The sequence below is a fragment of the Haliotis rufescens genome, unplaced genomic scaffold (assembly GCF_023055435.1).
Source record: "Haliotis rufescens isolate VD_foot unplaced genomic scaffold, xgHalRufe1.0.p SCAF_16, whole genome shotgun sequence".
NCBI lineage: Eukaryota > Metazoa > Mollusca > Gastropoda > Lepetellida > Haliotidae > Haliotis > Haliotis rufescens.
The window spans coordinates 21,550,916-21,572,604 of NW_025963846.1; the positions used below are offsets into that span (position 1 = coordinate 21,550,916).

General features: G+C 40.1%; 1 protein-coding gene across 1 annotated transcript; it reads right to left on the reverse strand.

Moving 5' to 3' along the window:
* Positions 1 to 578: 578 nt before the first annotated feature.
* On the reverse strand, positions 579 to 20,386 carry LOC125380975. Its single transcript, XM_048396764.1, has 4 exons — positions 17,869 to 20,386; positions 10,859 to 11,036; positions 1,672 to 1,865; positions 579 to 622 (listed from the first exon to the last, which is right to left on the reverse strand). Exons 1-4 carry the CDS (start codon positions 20,384 to 20,386, stop codon positions 579 to 581), a joined length of 2,934 nt encoding a protein of 977 aa, XP_048252721.1.
* Between the last annotated feature and the right edge of the window lie 1,303 nt (positions 20,387 to 21,689).

A 21,689-nucleotide genomic window follows, 5' to 3' on the forward strand; every position in this document is an offset into this window, starting at 1 on the left:
AGGAGCAGATAAGGGAAAATTCATAAATATATGAAGTATAAAATTGTTAAGATGCATATGGAGATGGTCAGGAAATGATGGGGTTGTATGAATTTGTTGGTTATTTACAGTAATATTTGTATGTTCAATTGAAGGCAGGTAAAAGCCTAAATGTTAAGTGTAATGATGTTAATTTATCATTAATGATTTCATATTTTAGGCGATAATAGCATGTGCTGTCCTACACAACATATGCAAGGACAGACATATCCCAGTTCCACCCACTGATGGGCATGATGGACTTGGCAGGCTTGATGGACAGAATGGAGCTCAAGCAGTGACTGCTCCACCAGTAGCTGCACTCAGATACCGGGAGCACTTTGCCAATACCAACTTTCCATGTAAGATAATTTATTTTAATTTTCAACATTTCCTCATAATAAATCCAATTTGTATCAGCAGTACATTCTTTGCAAAGCATCTTTTGTTTTTAATCATCTTAATTATCCCTCACCCTCTTAAATATGCAATATTCTAAATGCAATGTACTATTTCTCAAAAATGTTCCACAATAGTCTTTCTACCAGAATCTGTTGTATCTAGTTGAGGTTGTGGATCGGACATGGCGATGTCAAAAATCTCCCTGCAACAGAAAATATTAAAGTTTTAATTGTAATTTTCACATAAATGTTCTTTTCAATTTCAACAAGCCTGTTGTTTGCAGCTACCCTATGTATAACTTGCTGTTCTATAATCATATGCAATTTTGTATAAATGTTACACCATGAATAACTTATTAAACCACGGTGCTGTGGATCTAATTAGTATAAATGTTTTAAAAAAAATAATATCAACACCCCAATTGTGCACAAATTAAGTCAATTGCTATTTAAACAATTGTGATATGATTATAAATGTAAATGTTCTCATAATAATAACCTGTAGAGTTAAGGGAAAGTAGTAAGTGTCTTACAATTGTGGAAATATTAAAATATTAAGGGGGCCGAACATTTTGTGAGGGTGCTGAGATTATATTCAAAAAGTAGTCTGATCCCGAAAATATATAAAATATTTTTCTCAAGTTAATGTATTCAGCCGACAATTGAGATGTTAATACTTTGGATATCACTTCAAGATTTCATATTTAGCCCCAAGTCTGCTGCAAGGGCACTGTCAGTAAAAAAACTCAAATTGGAAATAACAAATGTCGCAGTTTATGATAGTAATAGAATATGTTATGCCTATAGCAGAGGTGACTTAAATTCCACTGATAAGATGACCAATCACCAATAGTGATGATTCCATGCTCAGTGGTAGAATGTTGCATTAGAACTATATGCAGTGGTAAATACTAGTGACAATATTGTTTCTGAAAATCAGCAAGTTGGCTACAGGGACAGGTGATTTATTATAGGGGTGTGTGGGATTTGTTATACTAATATTTAAATAATGTTCTATTTAATCGATTTAAAAAAAAAAAAAATTCCTCCACCAGGCTCCCTCTCCAGCCCACAATAAATTGCAAGTCCCCTAATCATGCATTTATAGTCGCTTGATTGGCGTACTAATATATCTCGGATAAGTTAAATTAGTAGATGTACATATAACTTTATAAAACTCATGTCTGGTGTAAATACTACATTTGTGTACAACGACTGCCTGAGTGACAGACAACGACAAGTGTCACTGTACCTGCCACGCCTCTTGACGCCTCGCCGATGTCACGCCCGGACCAAACTTTCCTTCCAAACACATGTACATTTGCTTTCACAAGTTCCGTCAACAGTAAAACCTCCTCTTTCGACCAGTAAGACTTCTTCCTCTTCTTCATATCGGCCTCTGACATGACGTTGGCAATGTGGACAAAGTTTCGCTGTGTGGGTCGTCTGCCATAAATAGCAACCGTGAAATCCCACCGAAAAAGACGCTCACACCTTTTTTTTTTAAAGAGTTCCACCGGAAGTTTAAAAATAGCTGGGATTCCCCCTAGTAATCACGCGGGTACGTACTACGAAACTGACTTAGTTTTTCTTTTGAGTCTTAGCTAAGTTTCGGACTTAGCATATTTATGAATATCAACGTAAGTCTCAGGCTAAGCTAAGTCAGATTTCAAAAACTTAAGTTAAGACTTAAGAAAACTCCCCTGGCTGATTTCATGACTTTGTACCCCGAACGGGTGGATTGTTGGTTATGCATTAGTTTGTCCGATTCTAATACGATTACTGTTTTTCGAAATAGATCCGTGAAGATTCCGGGGTAGAATACGTCTTCAGCAACCCATGCTTGCCGTAATTTTAAGGTGACTATGCTTGTCGTAAAAGGCGACTAAAGGGATCGGGTTGTCAGGCTGACTTGGTTGATGCATGTCATACAGCTCACACTTTAACCTTAAATAATACCATGGTGCTTTTTCACAGAATTAATTACCAAACAAAAACACCTTCTTAATAGATGTTGGTAATTCCAGGACAATGATATCTACTGGTGTGTAGGACCCGTGAAGAATAGGTCTTCAGCAACCCATGCTTGCCGCAAGAGGCGACTGTGCCTGCCGTAAAATGCGACTAGGGATCGGGTGGTCAGGCTTGCATAGTTGGTTGATGCATGTCATCGATCCAAATTTTGAGGATCGATGTTCATGATGTAAATCACTGGATTGTCTAGTCCAGACTCGATTATTTACAGACCGCCGTCATATAGCTGTAATATTGCTGAGTGCGGCGTAAAACAACAAACCAAACCCGAAAAACATCCATATTCGGGTAGGTCACAATTGTGCATCCTCGCATGATTCACGACTTAAATCACAAACGACTTCTTTATAGTTTGAAAACATGTCAGATATGTAAGCTGAACCAAGTTCAAATATCAGCTGCTTTCGCAAATCTGTCGTACTGATGATTGGGTAACATTCCAGACTCGATTATTTACAGATCGCCGTCATATAGCTGGAATATTGCTGAGTGCGGCGTTAAAAAATAAACAAACAAACAAACTCATGATGTCAATCACTGGATTGTCTGGTCCAGACCGCTGTCATATAGCTGGAATATTGCTAAGTGCGATAAGTGCTAAGTTGAACAACAAACAAACAAAACAAATCTTATTTTATACAGAACTCAATGTTCTAATCAGTTGGTATCTGTGTTTGAAATTATACTCTCATTTTTCTCACAGTGAAAGTAGGAAGCTCACAGAAAGTGTGAAAATGTCATGCCGTTATGACGCCTTCGGTTTCCGAGCTAAACAGGCCTCAGTTATCCCCCCAGATATTATGACGTAATTGGTGCCAATTTACCTGGGTCCTTGTCTTGTCACAACGCAAGAGATGTCAAGTACCAGTTTATGGTGAGACAACATGGCATCCAATGAATTGCCTGATCCAAAGAATTTCCCTTGACCCATCAAGAAATCGCTTATGAACCAACAGAGCAAATTCCGTGGTATGGAAACGATGAAAAGCAAGTGGAAATAAGAGAAGACCCACATCACCTGATGTGTCACCCGACCCCGACTCGACATCTACACAATTAGGCCTACCAGTGACTACGTGGTAAGAATAACACTTTGATGTGTGTATACCTAATTATACCCCCGTTTACGAACTAAATCGGGGTATATAGCGTTCCGTCTGTCCGTCCTTCCGTCCGAGCTTTTGTACGGCCCGTCACTTTTTAACCATGCACCCTAGCTTCACCAAACTTGCTACACACATTAACCACAATGAGTACTTGTGCCTTTTGCTAGTTTGAAGATTCTGATTTTTTTAATTTTTGCCGTTTCCATGGAAACATTAGAAACTTAAACTTTTAAGGTGGGTGTTTTGTACGGCCCATATCTTTTTAACCATGCACCCTAGCTTCACCAACGTTTTTACACACATTAAATACAATGAGTACTTGTGCCTTTTGCTAGTTTGAAGATTCTGAATTTTTTTAATTTTTGCCGTTTCCATGGAAACATTAGAAACTTAAACTTTTAGGGTGGGTGTTTTTTACGGCCCATATCTTTTTAACCATGCATCCTAGCTTCACCAAACGTGCTACATCCATTTACCACAATGAGTACTTGTGCCTTTTGCTACACCCATTTACAACAATGAGTACTTGTGCCTTTTGCTAGTTTGAAGATTCTTTTTAAAATTTTTCCCGTTTCCATGGACGCATTAAGAAACTTAAACTTTTAAGGTGGGTGGTTTGTACGGCCCATATCTTTTTAACTATGCATCCAAACTTCATCAAGCTTGCTAACCACAAGTACCACAATGAGTACTTGTGCCTTTTGCTAGTTTGAGGATTCTGAATTTTTTTTATATTTGCCGTTTCCATGGAATCATGGTGAAACATAAATTTTGGATAGAGTTTTTGTACGATCTATGTTTACAATATTATGTATCCTAGCTTCAGCAAACTTGCTACATTAACCACTATGATTGTATTTTATCTTTTATAAGATTCTGAAAGTTTTTCTCTTTTGCTGTTTTCATGGAAACATGATGGAATTTAGAAAATTTGATGACTTGTTTTGTATAGCTAATATATTTTCCAAAATTGTTTCCACACATGTAGATCATCATAAGTATCCGTGCTTTGTGTGAGTTTGAATTTATGAATTCTTTACCATATCTGTTAAGGCTAGATTATCAATTATCAGAAATTATCAATTTATTGATTTTCTTATATGATATTTGTTGTTGACCAGCGGGGATGACGGGGGTATGTGAGCTTTGCTCACTTCTTTCTTGTTACCTATGCTCCGACTAACGGGATCGGGTATCAGGCTCGCTTCTTCGTTGATGCATGTCATTGATCCTAATTGCGTGGATCGATGCTCGTGATCTTAATCACTGGATTGTCTGGTCCAGACTCGGTTAATACAGACCGCCGTCATATAGCTGGAATATTGCTGAGTGCGGCGTTAAACAACAAACCAACCTATATGCTCATTATTACTGTGGTATATTTACATGCTAGTCATTGGCGCTATTTGGTTTGCGCTATATTCCCGCCAATATATGATGATGTCATATATATGACATCATGGTTAACGCACGAGTGGGCAGTTTTGCAGTGGCGGTCCGATGTACCAGACGTGAATGAAGTTGTGTTCTGATCAATATGCTTGTGTTGCGGTCTGGTATAAGTGAAATCTACCATCAGGGTAGTACACGACAATTGGCGACGAGGATGGGATCGATCGCTGCAAATAACTGACAAGATCGCCTGTGACTAAAGCTAAAGCTAAAGGCTTCGCGTTCTACAGGTGCGCGTGTGTGAACACTTCAGCGGTGTCAACGTTAGTGTGCAAATTCTACAGGAATTTCTGGAAAAGAGGACCAAAAGACTGTCTAAAGGACATTTGGACATTTAGTTCAACAAGTGTGAACTTTTGAATATCGCGAAACATGTGCTTGATTCAGTGACAGTAGATTCAAGTGGAAATTCACCGGCAAGGATTCCAAAGGAATTCATGGAAGTGTTATGGATTATGTGTAAGGATATTCTGAAATAGGGTACTGTAAGCTTTTATCATTTACTGGCCAGGGATCGCAATCTAGAACTATTTAGGAGAACTGATACGGTAGTTTATAAATAGATAGAGATTTAACGAGATCTCGTGAGATCCAAGATGGCGGCGCCCATGGGTTCAATGACTGAATTTGTTGCCGATAAATAAGATTGGTGTAGTTATAGAAAAAGGCTAGAAATTTGGATGAGGGCTAACAAAATAAGAAAACGAAGATCGAGCAATTGTATTTTTGGCTACAATAGGTCCCACAGCGTTTGAATTATTGGTTTCACTTAGGGCCCCGGAAGATATTGCCGATGTCAGTTTTGACGATCTTCTCTCAGAACTCACTAGATATTCTCAGCCTATCAGAAATGTTATTTGGGAAAGACAGACATTTAGCGAGAGAAAACAGGCAGAAAATGAGTCCATATCAGATTACATGCTAGCTCTGAAACGTCTCAGCAAATATTGTGAATTTGAGTCAACATTGGAAGAAAGGCTAAGAGATCGTTTTGTGGGTGGAATCAGAAGCGTGGCTATTCAGAAGAAATTACTTACAGAAAGACAGCTTACATAGGGTAGGGCCTGTGAATTAGCTTTAGGAATGGAACTTGCAGATAAAGATTCCAAATCATTCAAGCCTCAGAATTCCGACCAGGTTAACCATGTCAATAGGGAAGGAAGAAAATTCACCAAAACCCATAGGCAATCCTGTTTTCGATGTAATGGCAATCACAATCCGGCAGACTGTTATCACAAAGAGAAAGAGTGTAATTACTGTCACAAAAAGGGACATTTGGTTAGGGCATGTAAATATAAGAACCAGGATCAAAGTTCAAAGAAGTCTAAGGGCAAATTCCAATTTAAGCACAAAAGGGACAAGCAGAACAAATCAGTACATTGTATTGAAGAAGATGATGATGGGAGTGATGATGAAGATGACTTTTTTCGTACAGAAACCTTATGTTCAGTGTTTGCTTCATCATGTGAGAATGCAGATGATGGGGGTTATGAAGTTCCCATTAAAATGGCAGGGATTCCAGTTAGCTTCTGTTTAGATACTGCAGCTGGGGTCACAATCATAGGGGAAAAGATGTACAAGGAGAAATACTCTCATATTCCATTGTATGATTGCAAGTCAAGGCTAAATGGTCATTCTGATCATCGAATTCCGGTAATTGGGGAGTTCCTGGCTACGGTAGAATATGAAGACCAGATAGAAGAGCTTCCAGTGATAGTTGCTAAGGGGGATAAGGTCCCGCTATTTGGAAGGAATTGGCTGAAACAGTTCAAGTTAAACTGGCAGAAAGTATTTTCTTTGAAAGTCAATTCAACAAAATCAGATATCTTGGAAGATATTATCACAAAGTATCCATCAGTGGTTAATGGAAAAGGGTTTATAAAAGAGTTCAAGGCTGATATCAGAGTTAAACCAGGAACGGTACCAAAGTTTTACAAGGCTAGACCAGTACTATATGCTATGAGGGAGAAAGTAGAACAAAAGCTAGATAGGTTAGAGAAAGAAAGCATACTGAAGAAGATTAATAGATCTCAGTGGGCATCTCCAATAGTGGTAGTACCAAAAGGGGACAAATCAATTAGGATTTGTGGGGATTACAAAGTGACTGTAAATCAAATTTGGGAAGAAAATATGAACCCCATGGCCACAGCAGAAGACCATTTTGCCTAAACTAGCAGGTGCTAAAGTATTTACGAAGATAACCTTGGCTAATGCTTATCAACAAGTAGAGTTAACTACAGAGTCCAAATCCCTACTGGTAATCAACACTCACAAGGGTCTATATGAATACAAGCGCTTGTCATTTGGTATCTCAACAGCACCAGCATTGTTTCAAGCAATTATGGACCAGATCATACAAGGTTTAGATGGAGTTGAAAGCCTATTTGACGATATTTTGGTTGGTACAGCTACTGAAGAAGAACACAAGGTGGTTCTTGAAGAAGTTCTACAACGACTTGAGCACTATGGGGTCAAGTCGCCAAAATGCAAGTTCATGACTGACAGTGTTGAGTACTTGGGTCACCGGATAGATGGCCATGGAATCCATCCATTGCAAGACAAAGTCGATGCCATTGAGAAAGCACCTTCATCAGAGACTGCAACTGAGCTTAGGTCATTTCTGGGTATGGTCAACTTTTACGGAAGATTCCTATCAAACATGTCAACAGTTCTGGTCTTAGAATTTCAAGAGCTTTCCAACGAGCCATCATGCACTAAAATCGCTTAATATTTCAGAAAAATGTGTTTTTCACCTCTCCAGCAAAAGGACTTCCAAGTCAGCAAACGGAAAAGACATGGTTCTACCTTGAGTGTTTGAGAAACGCGCCATTCAAACAGTTGTATTTCCCTAACGACCCCTTATAGGTGTGTCGGATTTGGTATCAAACGTCTTAGAATTTCTAGAGCTTTCCAACGAGCCATCATGCACTATAATCGCTGAAAATTTAAGAAAAATGTGTTTTTCACCTCTCCAGCAAAAGGGCTTCCAAGTCAGCAAATGGAAAAGACATGGTTCTACCTTGAGTGTTTGAGAAAAGCGCTAATTTTTCGTTTTAGGAGTAAATGTGCATGTCTTTTGTAACACTTTGCAGTGACCAATTATTTTCAAATCTTTTGGAAACATTGAAAGGGTTACATTGGCTATCCAACTGTGTTAAAATAAGCACAATGGTGTCGCGCATGCACGTGCGGTAGCACCCTAACAGAGGCCTCTGACGTCAATTTGGACACATTCAAACAGTTGTATTTCCCTAACGACCCCTTATAGGTGTGTCGGATTTTATATCAAACGTCTTAGAATTTCTAGAGCTTTCAAATGAGCCATCGTGCACTAAAATCGCTTAAAATTTAAGAAAAATGTCTTTTTCACCTCTCCAACAAAAGGACTTCCAAGTCAGCAAACGGAAAAGACATGGTTCTACCTTGAGTGTTTGAGAAACGCGCCAATTTTCGTTGTAGGAGTAAATGTGCATGTCTTTTGAAACACTTTGCAGTGACCAAATCTTTTCAAATCTTTTGGAAACATTGAAAGGGTTACATTGGCTATCCAACTGTGTTAAACTAACCACAATGGTGTCGCGCATGCGCGTGCGGTAGCACCCCACCAGAGGCCTCTGACGTCAATTTGGACACCTTCAAACAGTTGTATTCCCCTAACGACCCGTTATAGGTGTGTCGGATTTGGTATCAAACGTCTTAGAATTTCTAGAGCTTTCAAACGAGCCATCATGCACTAAAATCGCTAAATATTTAAGAAACATGTGTTTTTCACCTCTCGAGCAAAAGGACTTCCAAGTCAGCAAATGGAAAAGACATGGTTCTACCTTGAGTGTTTGAGAAACGCGCCAATTTTCGTTGTAGGAGTAAATGTGCATGTCTTTTAAAACACTTTACAGTGACCAAATCTTTTCGAATCTTTTGGAAACATTTAAAGGGTTACATTGGCTATCCAACTGTGTTAAAATGACCACAGTGGTGTCGCGCATGCACGTGCGGTAGCACCCTAACAGAAGCCTCTGACGTCAATTTGGACACCTTCAAACAGTTGTATTTCCCTAACGACCCCTTATAGGTGTGTCGGATGTGGTATCAAACGTCTTAGAATTTCAAGAGCTTTCAAACGAGCCATCATGCACTAAAATCGCTTAATATTTAAGAAAAATGTCTTTTTCACCTCTCGAGCAAAAGGACTTCCAAGTCAGCAAACGGAAAAGACATGGTTCTACCTTGAGTGTTTGAGAAACGCGCCAATTTTCGTTTTAGGAGTAAATGTGCATGTCTTTTGAAACACTTTGCAGTGACCAAATCTTTTCAAATCTTTTGGAAACATTGAAAGGGTTACATTGGCTATCCAACTGTGTTAAAATAAGCACAATGGTGTCGCGCATGCACGTGCGGTAGCACCCTACCAGAGGCCTCTGACGTCAATTTGGACACATTCAAACAGTTGTATTTCCCTAACGACCCCTTACAGGTGTGTCGGATTTGGTATCAAACGTCTTAGAATTTCAAGAGCTTTCAAACGAGCCATCATGCACTATAATCGCTTAAAATTTAAGAAAAATGTCTTTTTCACCTCTCCAACAAAAGGACTTCCAAGTCAGCTAATGGAAAAGACATGGTTCTACCCTGAGTGTTTGAGAAACGCGCCAATTTTCGTTTTAGGAGTAAATGTGCATGTCTTTTGAAACACTTTGCAGTGACCAATTATTTTCAAATCTTTTGGAAACATTGAAAGGGTTACATTGGCTATCCAACTGTGTTAAAATAAGCACAATGGTGTCGCGCATGCACGTGCGGTAGCACCCTACCAGAGGCCTCTGACGTCAATTTGGACACATTCAAACAGTTGTATTTCCCTAACGACCCCTTATAGGTGTGTCGGGTTTATATCAAACGTCTAAGAATTTCTAGAGCTTTCAAATGAGCCATCATGCACTAAAATCGCTTAAAATTTAAAAAAATGTCTTTTTCACCCCTCCGGCAAAAGGACTTCCACGTCAGCAAACGGAAAAGACATGGTTCTACCTTGAGTGTTTGAGAAACGCGCCAATTTTCGTTGTAGGAGTAAATGTGCATGTCTTTTAAAACACTTTACAGTGACCAAATCTTTTCAAATCTTTTGGAAACATTGAAATAGTTACATTGGCTATCCAACTGTGTTAAATTAACCACAATGGTGTTGCAGATGTGTCGGTAGGTGTGTCGGATTTGGTATCAAACAAAAAATTGTACAGTGTCAGTAATGTTAAGAAACAAATCAGGTTCTAATTTATTTGATGCAAGTATATCAAACAAAGACAAGTAGGCCTTTGTGAAGTTCCATCTTGTTGAAGGAGGAACATCTGAAGGTAAGACAGGTTTTTAAATGGTGCGGAAATGATCACTGCCACAGAGGTCTTCGTGGACGGACCATTCGTTTAATAAATCAGAATCTGTTATTGACAAATCAAGAGCAGAGTAGGTACCCGTACCGGGATGCAGATATGTATTTGAACAATCATTGTAGATACACAAGTCGTTGTTTGAAATGAAATCTTCCATACATGTGAAACCCATTGGTTTCTAATATTCTTTCCAGCCTTGATTATTTACATGCCGACGTCATATAGCTGGAATAGTGCTGAGTGCGGCGTTAAACAATAAACAAACATACAAAAAGTTATATACGTAGCAGGCGATCATACACAAGAATAACTTGTTCCCATATTGCTACAATCTTGGACTTTATAGATTTATGGTATATAGATAACCTAATTGACATATTTTTCTGATGTATGCGCCATTTGACCCGTCACTATATAAGTGCAATAATCTTGAACGCAACCCATGGAAAAGAGGAATTACGTGAGCATGTCAAGAGCATCGAAGGCGTTGTAGAGAGATATCTCGGACGAAATTTGAGGATTGGGCTTTTGACTTCTGTTCAACTTTTTCTTTTCTTTTTTCTTTAACTTTCGGTCAGGTCTTTGTGGAGACTGAGGTGGAGACTGAGACTGAGCCTGCAAGGTCAGAGGTGATGCTTCTGAAATAGTTGGTTGAAAGACAGATGAAGTTTGGACTGGTTGATCAGATCTGACCCATGTCAAATCTGTCTGATACAGGACAGATAAATTTTTAACAGGACGGGCGATGTGCAGCAGAGTAATTCATATTTGAAGGAGTTGTGGACTGACTGGCAACAAGTTGTTTAGCGTCTGCAAATGAAATGTTTTTTTCGCACTTTAATTTCATTATTTTGGTTTCTGTTTGCCAAATAGGGCAGGGTTTGGAAGAGGCCATGTGTTAGCCATCACAGTTGCAACATTTCAGATCTTCATGACAATTCATGCTCTCATGGTTGGCACCACAGCGCTGACAAACCACAGTGCGATTACAGGTTTTTGAACCATGTCCAAATTTTTGGCTTCTGTAGCAGCGGAGTGGATTGGGGACATACACATCCACCCCGATGTTAACATAACCAGCTTTAATTGATTTTGGAGTTGACGCACAGGCAAAAGTGAATAGATAAGTATTTGTTGGAATAATGTTTGATTTGTCATCTTTGCGAGTAAAACGTTCAACCGATTGGACAGCTTGATTCTTCAGTTCAGAGACAATTTTCTCCTCTGACATATCAACCAAGTAACGATTCTAGTCACGGACAATCCCACGAGAAGAGTTCAGTGTTCTGTGCTCAGAAACAACAACGTCAATATTGGCAAATTGATTGATTGATTGATAAGAGATTGAGTGATTGTTGTTTCCGAGCACATTCAACCAGAAGAGATCCAGAACGGAGTCGGCTGACATTTTGAACTTCCCCACAATGCCCTTGTATTGCTTTAGAGATAGCAAAGAGATTTAACTTGATAGGTAGGTGATTTGAAGCATCAATTACAAGGAATCGAGCCCAGGAATCAAGATTTGTTTCAGCCTCATCACATGAACTTGAGTTTAAATGTCTTCTTTTCTATCCAGAGTGATTGTGAGCCATGATGAAAGAAAATTGTTCTGCATCCCTGCTCCCCACCCACCATGGAGTGTCAAAAAGACATACATGTGTGGTATACTCCAGTAAATACGACATGAAGAGCTATATTTGTCTACCAATTATAATGTCAGACTGGTTCGGCCTTTGACAGAAAATTGGAGACATACAGAAATCAGAGGTCGACATCACCAGATTGGCCCATGAGCCACCGCCTTCTGGCATAAGACTCTAGGCAAATTGTTACATAAATAATTTGAGAATGCGAACATGTTATACATGGCCAAGTCTAATTATTACATTTATCAAAATCACGTTTGTGCATACACAATTTTATGCACAGGGTTTGGCGTGACCATCCGATTGATAGAAACGGGCCCATTCTTCCACCCGTCTAGGTGAAGTAAGGGTCGAAGTGGTGTGTTGGGCAAATGGAACACCGGTTCCTGGCTCCAGAGCCCTCAACCACCAGACTCCCTTCCTCCACCGACACAGGGGCGCAACCCACGCAAACAGGTTGCCAAATTTAGTCGCCTCATACGACCAGCAATGGGGTGCTATGGAAACATTTTGCCCCGGTTCCACATGGGGGAAGAGCTATTAGTGTTACCCAGCACTCACCACGGGGTGGTTGCTCTTCACGAGTGCCTAACTTGTACTATCAGGTATTTTGTAGTAGCCACGTTTTTTCGGTTGAATTATTTCCAGTGCTCCTATTCCCTTCACAATTAGTCTATTGTTATGTTTTAAACCCTTTTTCACTTCTTAATAATGTTCAACTTGTCACATAATTAGACATAATGTTTCAGTCAATTAGGTTTTTAATGCCATGTACTGTTCAAATGGCGAAACTATAATAAACTTTTTTGTATTGCATTGTGTTGTATTGTATTGTATTGTATTGAGTGAGTTAAATTTTACATCGCATTGGCAATATTTCAGTCATATAGCGATGGGAACTAGGTATTAAATCTAAAATATCAGTCAACAAAGGACAGTAAAATAGTAAGATATATCACAGTTTTTAATAAAACAAACTAGATCATAATTTATTTTAAAAAACATATAGCTATAATAGATTAAGTCCTATCAATTAAAACAAGACTATAGACCACTAATATCCAAAGTTAGACCACCTTACTGGAGATCATGGGGACTTACAGTACCTATGCTTCCTGCATGACTCCCCAGCAGGATTTATGCCATCCCTTTTGCTACCAGTGGCTGTACCGTATGCTAGCCAATATTAAAAAAGACAATACAATCTAAGTTCTAAAACACAAGTCAATATTATTTACCTTGATCGAGAATGGATTTACGTGGCACTAGCAGGAGGACAATCTTTTTACGCTACTTTAACCACCCGAGTGGCACCACCATCAATAATGGCTCAGTTACGAGCAGGTGTGTTTGGATATTTCAACGATCTGGCTATGGAATGTATGTGCATAACTGCCTATTTTGGATTTCTCCATGGTGGAGAACTTACTCGTCGTTTGATCCAGATGTACATCTAACATTAAAAGCTTCCAAAACAGATCCCTTCAGAAAGGGCGTGCAACTAGCGTTGTTCGCTACATCTAAGACTGTGTGTCCTTACATGACCCTTATGACATGGCTTCAAGTTAGGAAGTTGAACGGAGCAAGACCCAGTGATCCTCTCTTTGTGGAATCGAACTCTAGAGCTAATACTTGAGCTGTCTTCTTGTCCTGGCTGAACATTGCTCTCACCAGGGCAGGCTTAGAATACAGTGCTTATTCTGGACACTTGTTCCGCATTGGTGCAGCAACTACAGCTGCTAGTGCCAGTGTGGAAGATCATTTGATTAAGACATTGGGCAGGTGGAATTCAGACTGTTTCACCAGATACATCAGAACACCAGGAGAGACATTAAGGAAAGCCTAACGAACATTATGCTTTGAGTGACTTGCTAGAAGCTTGACGATTGTGTGTGTTGTGACTTCCTGACTCTGTTCAATCTTGTTCTGCGACATTACCTGGATTATATAACTCATTGGACAATATTAAATTCAGTTTTTAATTCTCATATGTATCTTATTTAACATTATCGTTTTATATCATCAATTTTATACTTTTCTTATCACTTTGGGGGCTCTCGGTTTTTACCTCGCTTTGGGCTTTGCGAGTCAAACATTCTGTAAACTATCATTTTATAGCTTGCAGCCCCCAAAGTATTTTCATTTTCACTCATACCCACAGGGTATCACTCTTTCTACTGATTTTCATTTCACTCACACACCAAGGGTATCACCCTTTCTACTGACCCGTAGGGTCTCTAAATTACATTGCCGGCAGGGCAACCTTTCTTTTTTGGTATAACCTTTTTAGATCTACGCACATGTAGGTAAGTATGGGGTTGCCAGCGGTATGATCAATTAGAACGAGTTCATCTTTTGGCATGTAAAAGGTTTTTTTAAGGTGGGAAAACAAACGCCAAATGTTGTCGCTACCCGCTTTATGTCAACGCACTGGTCCGCATTATAAAGTATTGGTTAAAATTAACCAGAATGCATGAAGGGCGTATCCCAAGAAAAGTATATATAACATGTTGATATATTTCGACAACATTGGTCATAATGCTTGGGTAGCATCTGTTCGTAACATTTTCGCATGGTTTGGGATTTGTATGGTTAAACCAGTCTGTTGGGGACAATGCAGCTTTCACTGGGGTATTTAAAACGTATAGTCTTGCAGATGGATGTCGTCAAAACTGGATGTCAACACTCAACAGTAGTAACCGATATGTGATGTATAAAGAATCTAAAACACTGTTTGAACCTGAAAGATATTTGAGTATTTATAATAACAAACATGTACGCAGTGTTTTTATTAAATTAAGATGTCATGTTTTACCTTTACCACAGAACGAGGGAAGATGGCAATCTATTGAATCATGTTAACGTATGTGTCCTCTTTGCAATGTGTCTGTTGAAGATGGATATCATTTCGTATTGATCTGTAAACATTATACTGAACTTCGTAAAGTTTATTTGCCAGAATTGTATAGAAAATTTCCAACTATATAGACATTAATTTTTTTTATTGTTTACAACTCAGGATGAGGTATCAAAACGTCTGCAATATTATGTATATATTCATACAAACAAAGACATGAAGTCGTAAAATCCATGTAATGTGCTTCACATTGTATTACTGGCATTGCCTACACACAAATAAACTAATTTTGACTTTGACTTGACTTGATACTTGGAAAGGGACACTCTGTTGTGGGTATGCCAGAAATGACGAATAACGGTGCTAGTTGAATTTGGCAACACTTTTGCCTGGTGTACAAAGACCCTATCCACCCTGGCACTGGTCTTCCGTGGACGTCCTGAATTCTAATGAGTCGACTGATTACAGTAAACGTGATCAAACAACACAGTGGCAATAGCCCGACATGACATGCTAGCTTGGTGCATGATAATGATTTGCCATCTTTGATTTTAAGGGATAGTACACTTTGGAATTTCAGTTACTATCGTTCCAAAAACAGACTTTCAAATTTGTAGACCTTTCATTCAAATTAATAGCAGTAAAGACGCATGAATTTTCTGTAATCAAATATGAATTTCTCTTTGAGACCCTTAAGGTGTGCATACGGCTCGCATAAACGCACCTCATGGTTGGGCTGGTAAGGGGCTACCATTCCACAGGCAGATGATGTTACAACACACTGTACCATCTGATAGCTTAACATTGAAAATTAACTCGCATGTACACTTCAAATTTCGTAGTGCGATGCTTTTGACGAGGTGTATATTAGTCTATAGAGATACGTGGATGTTTCTGGTAGACTATAGTGAAAGGATAGATGTTTCTGAGAGACAATTGTGTATGGGTAGATGTTTCTGGTAGACTATAGTGTATGGGTAGATGTTTCTGGTAGACTAAAGTGTAGGTGTAGATGTTTCTGGTAGACTATAGTGTATGGGTAGATGTTTCTGGTAGTCTATGGTGTATGGGTAAATGTTTCTGGTAGGCTATAGTGCAAGGATATATGCTTCTGGTAGACTATAGTAAAGGGGTAGATGTTTCTGTTAAATTATAGTGTATGGGTAGATGTTTCTGGTAGACTATAGTGTATGGGTAGATGTTTCTGGTGGCCTATAGTGTAGGGGTAGATGTTTCTTGTAGGTTGTAGTGTAGGGGTAAATGTTTCCTGTACGATCTTGTGCAAGGGTAGATGTTTCTGGTAGGCTATATTACAGGGGTAGATGTTTCTGGTAGACTATAGTGTAGGGGTAGATGTTTCTGGTACGCTCTAGTGCAAGGGTAGATATTTCTGGTAGGCTATATTAGAGGGGTAGATGTTTCTGGTAGACTATAGTGTAGGGGTACATATTTCTGGTAGGTTATAGTGTAGGGGTAGATGTTTCTTGTAGGCTATAGTGAAGGGGTAAATGTTTCAGGTAGACTATAGTGCAAGGGTAGATGTTTCTGGTAGGCTATAGTAGAGGGGTAGATGTTAGTAGTATACAGTGCACTTATGCCCGTTTTTTAATTGCAGCCCTCCCATTGGCTGATTTCTGCCCGTCATATATTGCAGCCCTCCCATTGGCTGATTCTACCCGCAGGGTCCCCCTCCCCCACCTCCCAACTCAGAGTAATGACGTCATATAGTTCTGTCCTCTCATTGGCTGATTTCTACCCGCAGGGCCCCCTCCCCCACCCAGGGGTCCCACCCCTCCACCCTCCACCCAGGGTCCCATCCCATTATGATTTCAGCGCTGTTATGTATCTTATTATTAATTAAACCTAGTGAATGCTATTCTAGACTTAGTGCATACTAAAATAAAACAATTGTGTTTAATTTTTCTGCCCTGTGGTTTGAAGTGGGGGTCAGCATTTACACGTCTCCTCTCTCCAACATTCTCGAGTCCAATGGTCTTCTCACAGTGTTGACAACACTCTAAATCACGTGACTAGTCTAAACCAATCGCTAATGTATTCAATACAACCACGTGACTGTCGGTAAGCGTGGACCAATCAGATATTAATATCCAAGGGTGTTCACCACACGCTAAATCACGTGACTAGTCTAAACCAATCGCTAATCTACTCCAGACAACCACGTGACTGACGGTAAGCGTAGCCCAATCAGACATTACCAATCATTGGTAGCACCCGTAATAACGATATTACTTCCCCCACTACTCCACGTGTCAAGTAAATAAAAAAAACATATGCTATTTTCATATGGTAACAATAATTATTTATTTATGAAAATATGTACAGAATCAATACCATAAAACAATTCAAACTCTTATTATGAAATGCTTTACAACAATTAGGCAACAATAATCGAATTAAATACATACATACATACATACATACATACACATATAGTTATGAAACAAACTTCACAATTGTTACATGGTATACACAACGATGACGTACAGTAGTTGTCAAAACTGTAATACAAATATTAATCAAGCCTCAAATAATACAGTGTATTCAAAGTGCAACACGTATAATGTACAAACATGCTCATGACTACAGATACATATTTTTCACATGAAATATAGTAATAATAATAATATATACACATATCAAATGACAGTTAAAAACTAAAAACAATCTATTCAACCCAGCCATAAGGTAGCGTTTCTGCCTGTATTCCCTCTGTATTTGAAAGCAGTCTACGTTTTGTATAAACACGTCTGTATTTCTTCGACACGTGTTTAGACACGATTTCATTATTTTTTCGCAGGCCTCCCTGGATTATCTGAGAAGGATAATCAATGGTTATTGTATCTTCACCATTGTTAATAATCAACTCTTTCATGGTCTCCATGTTTAATTTCTTACTGGCTTGATAATTCAAAGTGAAGCCTCTCACTTTACAGGTAGTTTGTGTACCGTCCTTCCTGGGTTTGGCTAGCAAATAGCTATAATTCTTCGGACCGGCCGATACGAATGTTTTAATGGTATTCCCATCCAATTCGTCTGTAAGTTCTCCTAGAGAATCGCCCAGCGGTGGATTCCATTCTTCTGCACGGTGTATGTAGATAACGCTGTCTGTATCGAAATAGAGCACGCGCCGGTCCAATGGTTTTATGTAGCTGTAAAGCTTTAGTCTAGCTTGAGCAGTCACCCAGGCGGCGATGACAACATTGGAAGCCGAGTGCGGTGTGAGATAATCGTTCTCGGGTTCATAAGAGACGAACAATAGGTTATCATTGATCACCAGTACGCTCTGTACCCGTAAGCTTTCATCCAATAGCATATGAAAAAACGTCATTGGATCGGACAAATATTCTGATTTAGTAACCGATTCCTGTTGAGCTAGTTTACCCCAGAAATTATTGAGACAAGCCTTGCCCAACATTCTGAGTCCAGGGTTTTTCACTACGTTTGCCTCGTTAAGTCTCACGCCTTCTTTGTCGAATATGGTCTGGACATACTCTTGAAGGTTTTCACACTGTTCGGGAGGTCCACTGGCTTCTTGCTTCAACTTGAAGAAATTGTTCACATAGTCAGTGAATAATCCCCCTTGCCTGCTGTCCTTGTCATACTGTGCAAATTCCTCAAAATGCCAAGCCTCGAATATGTGTAGAACTTCATAGTCGCATTCCCTCACAGCTTCCTGAACTTCTACCGTGGCGTAAGTCCCAACCCAGGCTCTCTCCTCATCGGTGTGGGAACAAGTCTCCTGCTGTTGAGAGTCAGCACATGTCCTACATAAGGGGAACATAAGTTTGCCACAGGTTCTGTAGGGAAGCAGGGGATGGTATAACCGCTTTGGTGGGAGTATGCGACACATGACTAGACCATGTAAATCAAACAGTCTCGACACGTCCGGCTTATCTACTATCTTTGGATGACCCACTGGGTATCTACCGTATTTGTTGATGTATGGGTAAAGTGAACACACATCCACATACATGATTTTTTCATCTTCCCCAGCCTCATGAAATAATTTGGTAGCGTTAGTACGCCCTCCAAAAAAAGCATCGCGGGGGTTCAAAGGCATGGGTAGATATTCAAAACCCTTGAGAAAATTGCCTAATTCAGGGTTCTCTTTTGTCTGCCCTTGAAAACCGCATTCCCATATAGTCACTACAGCGTTGACCTCAGGATGGTTTCTTAGTAAAGCCAGTCTGAAGTGGGTTTGATGTAAAGTCTCGGCCATAGAGATTCCCAGGGTGGGATGAGGCTTACTTCTACTGGTTTTATAACATCTAGCACAGCCGTGCCAGAAACATCCCAAGTATTCGTACACCGTTTTTGTCTTCTTGTCGAAGCCATCTACGCTGTAGGTTTTTCCATTGGAACAGTGAAATCTCATTTCACCACCATTTCGGGAATGTTGTATGTCCAAAGTTGCATCAACATTCATTAACCACGCCAACCACTGTAGTGACTGAATAGAATAGCGAACATGAGGTCTGTAACCCAGAGGTGGGATAATGGCGATCGTATTTTCAGGAAGATAATTCTGTCTGTAAACCAGCATACAGGCCATGGGGAGGGTTATCGCATCTTTAAAGGGATCAACCCGGTTTTGATCGATAAAGAGTTGTCGGAAGGCAGCACATCCTCTCCTCAAAATATCGACATCACTCAGACAGTAGGCCAAAATTTCTTCCCCCATGTCAAATACAGCATTTTGGGCTATCTTGCCATCGTACCATTTCATGAAAGCTTCTCTATCCGTGATAGACATGCTGTCAGCGCCATAACTCTCAACTGGGGGATAGGGTCCGACGTAATCTTCATTGGCAGCAGTATTGAAGAAATGAGGAAAGTAGCCCTTCTGCAGCTCCGACAATCCAAAGGTCTTCGGGAAGTTTTTAAGAGGCATGGAGAGGAAATTTAGTGAATCTTTAAAAGTCACTCGACCAACCTTCATTTGCAGTATTTGCTGACCACGCATAAGTATCTCAGGAGGTTTCACTATCTTCTTATGAAGATACTGTAGCAGAAGGTGTCCGTCATATCCCCTATAATTGTGGGCTATGGCTATAATGGCCTCTTCCTCATCATCATCGTCCCCTTCATCCGTACCATCCTCAGAGTCACCGTCTGACTGCCTCTTTCTTTTCTTTCCCTTTTTCTTCGTTCCACCGTCGGCAACCCTGAGCAACCAGTCGCCCATATCGTTCAGCGAGGATGCACCTTTAAATACCTTGACTCGGCTTGGTCCCTCTCCTTCAGCTCGCCATGGACAGGTATCACACAAGTTGTCAGACTTGTTTCCAATACATCCCCCACACCCTAAGTGTGTCACGCATAAATTGGGTACGTGTTTGCCGGTGTCTTGAGCGGTCTCGAAATCGTAAAATATGAATCGACGTTTGGCCCTTTCCTGGGGTATATCGCGTTTCCTACAATCTCGAGACGCTCCCGGCATCCCTTGGAGCAGCTGCTGCGTCATTTCCTCATCCTGTATTGGCTGTATATAACATCGATGGTCCAGAGACAAGGGCTGCTTGCAAATCTTACAGTCTCTGTTTTCCGAACAAACGTGATCAATCGACGTTTTAAATTCCTCCAGACATTGCTTGCAGCGATGAAACACATCACAGGTAGACGCTCCATCCATGGCTCGTGTCAAATGACGTTGATAGCATCGGACATTGACGAACCATCGATTACAGGTCAAACAGCTCACACCCATGTCGATCTTAGCCCCGCAAAAACCAGGCCGTTTACACTGATAACAGTGGAAGTCGCGGGTACATTTATGATTGTTGACTGTACTGTAGCCAATATCGCAAACTTCGCAGTATCCATTATATCCAGTGAATCCTGTCATGGTAGTGATCACGTCATAATGATTGTCATTATGAAACAGATGTAGGATGTTTTCAGCATCTACAACGGGGGTTTTGTACATCAGCTTGTTGAAAATATCTGCTGAATATATCTTTAGCTGATAAGTAGGAGCCAGGTGTCTGCCTAATGCTTCCCATGTTTCCCGACCTAGACACGGACCCACGACAATCCCAGCATTCTGCATTAGGTTTATCGCTTCATCTCTTTGCCTGTCACCTTTCTTACGAATTTCTGTCAGGGATCTGAGCTTTTTACGCCAGGCGACATAATCGGGATGTTTTCTGTCCAACGGTTCGGGTTTTGAACAGTAATGTATGGCTGTCACAAGGGCCCTAGCAAAACAGAGATCATCATTGTTCCTTATCTTTAAAATAGACCTCTTCATTTCTTTAAAACATTCTATACTTATTGGAGCTTTCTTAGATCTATGACCTCTTCCTTCGCCAACACGATTTGGATCCTCGACGTGTAAAAATTCGATGGTCATAGTATCATCTACCGCGAGATCGACATTACTTTGATGAAACTTTTCAATCAGGTTCATAATGTCTTCTCCTCTTAGCTCTATATGGCGACGGAAACCTATCCTCATTGGAGCGTCCAAAGCTGGATGACGAATAGCTAACCCTACTCTGTCATTATCTTGACCATCTACCTGTTGACGTAGATCCTCCAGTATACGGTCAAACATCCTTCTCAAGACGACTGGTAAATTCTCGGGTCTCTGAACATTTAACCACTCACGATTAAATCGCAAGCGGTAGTTGTTGACATTGAGTCTGAATCTTCGAACCCTCTGTCGTTCGAATATCTCGAGTTCGTACGGTTCAACTTCACCCCCCAACTGTTCAACGTCTTGAGTACTATCAGTATCTTCACCCTACAAAGAATGATAATTGATG